Genomic DNA, 8,512 nt, shown 5'->3' with positions numbered 1-8,512 from the left:
GTAAAAGGCCACCAGGTTGGTCTGACAGGACCTGCCACTGATGAACCCGTGTTGGTTGCCCCTAAGCATGCAGTTCCTAGCTGGCCCCTCATGGATGTGTGCCAGAATAATTTATTCTGTAACTTATATTACAACTTTCCTCGTCTTGATTGTGAAATAGGAAGCTAAAAATATGAACCTAAAATAGAGCCCTTTTTGTATTCAGCATATCAGTATTAATACTGTATTTCAAGAGCAGTAACTGTTAAATAGTGTTAATTTTCACGCTTTAAAAAAAGTGTACAAAGTAGGGGGTATGAGATCTGTTTTGCATTTCGGGAAATTGAGGCAGTGTGAAGTGACTTATCCGAGGTCATCCAGTATGGCAGCAATGGAACCCAGGTGTCCCGAATCCCTGTCTAGACATTTATTCTGCCAGACTGCACTATCTCAGTCAAGTAACTTGATTTTCCCCCCCATGAAATTTATGTTAAATATTTGGTCTTCGATTTTTGAGTAGAAGTAGTCTCTCTTGATCTTGAAAATTTGGCAGTAATAACTATATATGTGTTGTCATTGAGATTGCAATGGTTAGATCTAGTTTATCATTGCATGAGAGGCCCTGAACATTGTTCGATTTAAATCCACACAAAAGATTTTCCTTATCCTGAAGTCCATGTTTCTGAACTCATGCAAGGCAGAACTTTGCCAAGCTTAGATGTATGAAATTTCAGAAGATGTGCTTGATACTATATAATCTGTTTATTATCAGAGTGTTACCTTTTTTCTAGTGCATTTACCTCCTTCTTAGAGGCAGCAAATATCTGGACTTCGTAAAGGTTCTGCAGCAAATAACTGCTTCTGTGCAATTGTAAGAAAATATTTATCTATTGCAATTGTGGAACCTGTAGAGTAACTTTTCTTGTATCCCTCCAGTTCAGTTATGAAGGACAACATTTATTTAAAAGATCCAAAAAGAGCAGTGTCAATTTGCTAGTGGTAATAGGGTTCAAGATAAAGCACGCTAAATCTCAGTGCTTTCCCCCAGAGACTTGGCATGTGTAGAATACCTACTATGAATGATATAAAGCATCCTACCCTAGGTCAAAACCCAGGATATTATGGATTAGCAAAGAAAGGACTCCCTGGGGCCAGCAGGCACTTGCAGGGATGATGTTGCAGGAGAACTGGCTTCATGAAGCCAATTAATGTTGTTAGCACTTAATGGTCCCTTTATTTCTTAAGCGGCTTCTACCAAGATCCGAGACCTCTTTGCATGCGTGTGCATACTACTCTGGAGGAGGTTGGCCCTTGAGCCATTCTGTCCCTGGACTGCATCGTTCTAATAAGCATTTAGAAATGAACTACCAAATGCTTCTGACAATTCATTATAGCTACTATGGGTACATCTTGCCTGAAATTAAAAACACATGTGTAGGTGCTTCATGCAGGCTGCATTTGGTCTCTCCAGGGGCAGTTGCATACAAATGTTGGGGAAAGGTCAATCTTTAATATACTGTGAGTGAGGATCTTCAGGGACCCAGTATTCCAAAAGATGATCCCAGTTCAAACTGGCAACCAGAATGTTTACGTAAAAAATCTATGTAGAACATAGATTCCTCATATTAGGAAACCTTTTGGGTATGTAAATAGGCTGTTCCCAAACACTTTTCATGGTCATTTGGTTGGCAGAAGAGTGAACTGTTGGTGTGTTTATTACATGGTCATTAGCATTAAGACTGTAACAGTGAATTGGATTTTTTTTGTGTTGAGTGAACTGAGTGGGCGCTTGCTAAGACATTCCGTGTTCTACATGTACATTCTAGTAAGGGGATATTTTATGCATCTTCCAGAAATAAGCATATGCTTCCCTGTCGTCTTAAGACTTGTAGCAAAAAAGGTTGAAAAGCTTCAAATCATGCTTTTTTTTTTTTTTTCAAAGGATGGCCATAGCTGTTCACATCATGTTCAGTATTTGCTCAGAGAACTGGGCAGATTTTGGATCTTATCTTGCATTTCAAAGCAATCCAAGTGGCAAAGGAGTTTAAGTCCCATTTTCAAAGCTTTAGCTGAAGCTTAAAGCACTGAAGAGCTTTAAGGTATCTTTGCAGTGCACACTACCCCCAAGCCATCATGGAAATAAGATAGCCACCAGAAAAGCTTTTTGACAGGGTAAATTAATCTGCACCAGGCTCAGCGTTGCTCTGCCTAGACTGCTACCTGTATTCAAAGTACCTTGGGTCTTTTGGTGCTCTTTTGCCAGATACTCAAAGAATGATGACTTTGAATGGTCTTCCAGTTCCAAAGTATTAGGCATTTAGCAAAATTTAAGTCTTAGTCAAAAGCTGTCCTACAAAGGAATAATGTAGCTGGTAGGCAAAAATAAATAAAACAAAAATTAAGAGGAGAAAGTTAAAAGACCTTTACTTTCAGTGAATGCTTGTCCCCTTCATCAGCTGCTCATTTTGTTCTTTCTTTGCTAGTTACAACCTTTTTCTTGAAATAGCTGCTTGAATGTTTAGGTAGTAACCAAATTACTTCTGAGTCTTTCACACAAAGTTAATTATGGAGACATGAACTATTTGTGATATGCTAATGATGCTGGCAAAGCTGAGCATGCATCTTGTTTAGGATCCTTAAGACACAGGGTTTTTTTTCTCAGTCTGGTGGAACAGCATGTACTTGTTGCAAGAGTGGGCTTTGTCAGTTGAGGGTGTTTGGCTGGTTTTGTGTTATAGCCAAGCCCTAATATACTCAAGCTAAATGTATTGGTCGCTCTTTTTTACTTTATTCATTTTCATAATGTTGAGACTTGTTACTAAAATAAGGAAAACTCCATTTAATTTGCTACATGCTAGCTAAAGTTTTACTTTTGTTCTTTGCATAAGTAACTTACATTCCAAATTTGCCAGATTCAGGATACAAAGCCTGATCCAACTTTATGTGCATTAAATGTTAAATAGTGCCAAGGGGACACTCAACTTTTAAAGTAATATTGTTATATCATACACAGTGGCAATTCTCTTTTATGCTTACTGAGGTCATTTCTTACCAACTTGCGGAGAAAAGCCTCTTAGACGTCTGTCTGAAGTCTCTGTAGAAAGTCGGCCAAATGTTCTGTTTCTGTACTAATTCTGATTCTACTTTCATCTTCTGCGAAGAAGAAATGTGAATGGGATTCCCTGTTGCATGTCTTGCAGGGAAGTAATGGGTTAATGATTGTAGATGGGAAGAATTGTTGGATTTCAGTTAGAACATTATGGAACTTCTTTAGGGATTCAATATATAGAACTATCCTGTGACAATCCCCGTAGCTGTTTCTACAGCTCTGCCTTTCAAAAAAATATAGCTTTTATGTTGGATCCATTTTTTTTTTTCCCTTTCAACTCACTCACATTGCTCCTCTGCTTTTATGAAATTTTCAACTGTCTACTTATCCTAGTGAAAATGGCCTGTAAATTACATGTTCTCATGCTAAATAAAGACTCTCTAGATATCAGCCTTTCTATTATTGTTTGTCATCCAGACCAGGGACCAATCATCCATTACTCTGACAGGATTTCGTTCCTCTGCACCTGTCTATGGCACAGATCATCCTTTTTACTCTGTGCCTCTTGATATTGGTCAGGATTTTTTTTTCTGGTTTTCTTCTGTATGTGCAAATGACGCATTTAAGAGAGAGATCCTCAGCAGATGGGCTTAATTTCATATACTTGTTATAGACTAGAAGAATTAATGGCATGACTGAGCAGAAAAAGACAATGCTGGTGTAACACACATGCAGATGGTAATTAGTACATTTCTTCTAACAGTGGAGTAGATCAGAAAACTTGTCTCTATCTTGCTTCTATTTTTCATCCTTCAACATTCACTTTTCCCAAAAGTCTCTCCAGCCTTGTACTGAAAATAATTTTAATTCCAAAACATTTTCATACTCATCATGGCTGTCTTCCTGCCTCTCATTGTTTTAGGTAGGAAATGGTAAATGCTGTAAGCACTTTCATTGTTGTTGTACAGAGCTCTGCAATACTGAACTAGATCCGTTAATCTTCCTTTGCATATTTTATTGGATCGGTGATAAGAGATACCTTGGATGCTTTAACGTAGTGGTTAAATTACATTTTCCACTGTGCTGCTTTCTGCATATAGTTTATTTAAATTAGCTTGATATTAAATCTTCAAATAATTATACTTATAACATGTAAATATCAGTTGCTGTTTGTAACGCACATTGGTTAGGGATAGCTTTGTTTAAACCATGGCCCAACAAAGCTGTTTTGTTTATATTTATAGGGACCTCATCTTCATCTGGAGTAAACTACAGCTTAAATCTAACCCATCAAAACAAGTATTTGTTGACCAATGCTACCAGCTTTTAAGGATAGCTACAAATGTCAGAGTCATTTTCCCTTTTATGAAGGTCATTAAAGATGAAGTAAGTAGTGGTATTTTTCCTTGTATTACCAGTTTGATTGGGAAGTAAGTTGTCACCATAATTTGTGTGCTGGCCCACTGCAGTCTGGGGAGATGAAGGGAATATAAGCAGTATTAACTTGAAACCTGGTGAAATCCCATCCCAGGAAGTGAGCTGGTATAGTATCACCTTGGGTAGTATACTGGATTCTGAGATCCTTCATCTGCTTTGGTGATTTTACAACTGTTTTTGGTTTTTAAAATGGTTTTCGTTATGTTCTGCGCTTAGTGAATGCCAATATAAGCAAAAGAGAGGCTGACTTAATTATAAATATAAATACAAAGTGCAAACTTAAGTATTTTGCTTTAGTCTGCCAACCATAAGTATCTTAGGTGTTACTTATTGTGACAGTAATGTACTCTTGCAGAAATCTGATCCTTTAATTAGGCTATGATGGTTTTAAAAATTGCTCTGCAGCAATTGGAGTACAGTAAATATCAGTGGGATATCACAATGCAGTATATAAGCATATAACAATATTAATAATGGTTGTAAAATGTTGAGGTGAAAAGATTACATTTCCAGGGATAAAATACTTAAACATAATTTTTTTCATTGTTTTCTTGTATTTCCAACCTAGAAGATGGATGTGTCTTGTTTATTTGGGTTTTTACCTACATGAAGAAAATTTTATAGCATTTTTCAGTGTTGATTTTTCTTCATTTGGCACAGGTTCAACCATTCACTTCAAATAAATCTTTTGATTGTTTTCCTTTTTCTATTTGTCACTTAATGTCCACTGAAAACAAAAACTGCATTTGCCATTAATGCTGTACAGGTTAAAATGACAACTAAATTAGACTAAGATAAGCACACCTTGAAGGAAAACGCTTCGTTTTTCTGTATTTCTAAAATCTGTGAAAACATATTAAAGGAACTGTCCACTTGCACTATGAAATACTCTGTTTAATGAGGATGGAGATATGAACATTGCTTGGCATAATTCTCTGCGTTGATACTTTTCAAAACAGTTGCTAAGACATTCCCACATGGTTATCTTTTTCTCTAACTACAGAAATGCACATTGCTAGTGAATCTGAAGTAGCGTAGCCTGCAGTGGAAAATTGCTGTTCTGCATAGGCATATTTGTGGTGTGTCTTTTTAAAATCTGCTTCTAAACAAGATTTAAAATTTTTTAATTTAACTAAGATTTTTTTGACCTCATAAGTTTCTGCAAATAGTTGAATACAAACTTAGTACATATTAAACTAAGTATTATAAGTGTTTTTGTCCTTTTTAGTAGTTTTATCCTGTAGTCAGATATGCTGCTTAGAATTAAGCAAGGAGAAAATAAAATGGGATATATTGTATAATCGGCCATTGATTTACTTATTTATTTTTGCAGGTGGGAGAAGATGGTTTGCAGATTTGTGTTGAGATATGTGGTTGTGCTCTGCAACTGGACCTCCGTGATGATCCAATAATGAAAAGTCTCATATATAAAACAATTGCTCATTTTTTGCCAAATGACTTGGAAATCCTCAGAATTTGTGCGCTTTCTGTCTTCTTTCTTGAGCGTACCTTAGAATCGTACTACACCGTTGAGCGGCTATATAAATGTGCAGATGAAGAGTATAATGAGCGTGCTAGTTCTGTACAGAACCGTGTACGTTTTGAATTGCTTCCAATTGTGAAAAAGGGTTTGTTTTTTGATCCTGAGTTCTGGAATTTTTTGATGATCAAGCAGAACTGTTTAGCGCTATTGGGCGATAAAGCCTCTGTTGGCTTAGGTGAAAGTACACTGGAAAATTCTGCTGCCAATACAGAGAAACTAACAGAACATCAGTCTTTAGGTGAAGATCATGTCTGTTTAGCAGATCTAAGCAGTGGGGAGTTCGACCCTGAAGACCTTTCTGGAGCCCAATCCAAAGGTCATGGTAATGCCAAAAAGAACTACACAGCTCTTGGAGCAGCATCGAAAATGATAGATCACAATGTACCAAGGCACCGTTGTGTGTTATGCAACAAGGAGTTTCTTGGCGGTCATATTGTAAGGCATGCACAATCTCACCAGAAAAAAGGAAGCTTTTCTTGTGTAATTTGCAGTAGAAAGTTTAGGCAAAGAGGACTCATGTTGAAGCACTTAAAGAATCATGTCAAGAAAATACAAAGACAGCATCTTGCTGTAGTCCAACAGGAGGATCCAGAAACTCCTGTTTTAAATGAATTGAATTGTTCTGAGGCATCCATCTCTTTTGAAAATGGAAGCTCTGACAGTTCTAAGGATAATGAACCAGAGGTTGCAATAATTCCAAGTACTGATACAGAAGCAGACAATCCTGAGCTGGTATCAGATGTGATTGAAAATCATGTAAGCGAACAGGATGATATTGTTGGGAATGGCAGTTATGACAGCTATTTAAATAATGCTCTTGAACCTTTAACTACAGAGAGTTTGCCTGAGAGTGAAGAAAGTCCAAATATGGAGTCTCCTATACTTCATAAAGTAAATGGAGCCTTGTGCTCTCAAAAGGATCTGGATGTTATGGATCAAGAGGGAAACTTTAAGTGCCCTGCCAATGGCTGTGTTAGGGTGTTTAAAAAGATAAGATTCCTCAACAAACATGCAAGAAAAGCTCACCCAACTGATCTGAAGGTGCAACAGCATATAATGAAATGGAATAAAGGAAAATGTCGGTTCTGTCAGAGAAAATTTGCTGATTCTCAACATTTTATAGATCACCTAAAACGACATGTATATCCAAATGTTTACTTTTGTTTACATGTTAACTGTAATCAGAGATTTAAGCTGTCCACGGAACTTGCAGAGCATACAAAAAGTCACAATGTTTTTAAAGCGCAGTGCAACTTTGCAGAGTGCTGTGAGCTTTTTGAAGAGCTTCCTTTGCTGTATGAACATGAGGCTCAGCATTATTTAAACAGAACACCAGAAAGTTCTGAGGAAGTAAATGAAAAAATTCCTTCAGATAATCTTTCAGAATTACATTGTGATTCTGAAGAAAAGGATGCATCTAGTAATGAAAAAGAAACTGTAGATTTACCTATTCCGACTTGGAAGGCAAGGAAAGACTCTACAGAACCAAAGACATATATCCAGAGTGTTGAGAAGAAAACGAACAATATCATTCAGAATGGAAATGAAAGTTCTGATGTTAATGCTACATTTTTAAGCTTGCTAGACCAAAAGACACCTGTGGTACAGCCAAATTCTGAAACTTGCAGTGTTGTTAGTGACCAATTAGTAAATGGGCACAGTGAACTGGAGCAGACTACTTCAGCTTCATCAGATATGCCTTTGGACAGAGTGGCAGATGAGACAAGGACAGAAAATGGTTCAATGTTACCGGTTTTACAGAATTGTCATGATATGCCACAAAACAACGTTGCTGCAGTTTCTCAGTTACCTTCCAAACCAAATCAGACAACAGAAAATACTTCATATGGTTTAATATTAACAAAACCATATGTTAGACCATTGCCTCCCAGTTACCTTGATGAACGATACATAAGCATGCCAAAACGTAGAAAAACTTTGACTGATAAAGTAGACGCTCATTCTGAGCAGGATAAAGTTTGTAGCAAATCACCAGAAAGATTTAGATGTGGCAACTGCCTGACCACCTACTGTAACTCAGAAGCACTTGAGGCTCACCTTGCACAAAAGAAATGTCAGACGCTCTTTGGATTCGATTCAGATGATGAAAGTAAGTCTTGCAGTGTTTCTAGATGCATACATTTAGAGCAGGGGTGGGCAAAATATGGCCCATGGGCTGGATGTGGCCCACCAGACCATTCTGTCTGGCCTGCAGGGTCCCAAAAAAAAGCATTTAGAAAATTGACAGGAGCCAGGGGCAGATAAATATTAAAGATGACAGAAGCCAGAGGCAGTAGGACCCAAAGGAAGCCATGGCAGGCTCCTGCAACAGCAGGGCCCACCTGGCCCTGGCCCTACCCCTTCCTTCCCCCAGCTAGAAGCCCCTGCCTAGCAGGGGTTTCTGGCCTGGGACCATGGGGCTGTTTGTGGCTGCACCAGCACAGGAAATTCAGGTAAGAAGTGGGGGGAGAGGGGGGCAGAGGTAGGGAAGAACCATGGGGATT

General features: G+C 38.0%; 1 protein-coding gene across 1 annotated transcript in view; it reads left to right on the top strand.

Moving 5' to 3' along the window:
* ZNF654 (zinc finger protein 654) overlaps positions 1 to 8,512 on the top strand; it is a 31,299-nt gene that overhangs the window by 17,839 nt on the left and 4,948 nt on the right. The window contains exons 6-7 of the mRNA XM_019528574.1: positions 4,273 to 4,414; positions 5,799 to 8,118. Coding sequence (XP_019384119.1) covers positions 4,273 to 4,414; positions 5,799 to 8,118 — 2,462 coding nt within the window. The remainder of the gene's footprint in view (positions 1 to 4,272; positions 4,415 to 5,798; positions 8,119 to 8,512) is intronic.

This window comes from Crocodylus porosus, unplaced genomic scaffold (assembly GCF_001723895.1).
Source record: "Crocodylus porosus isolate Cpor-Errol unplaced genomic scaffold, CroPor_comp1, whole genome shotgun sequence".
NCBI classification, from domain to species: Eukaryota; Metazoa; Chordata; order Crocodylia; family Crocodylidae; genus Crocodylus; species Crocodylus porosus.
The sequence above is the reverse complement of the archived record's forward strand: the minus strand, read 5'-3'. Positions and strand labels throughout refer to the sequence as shown.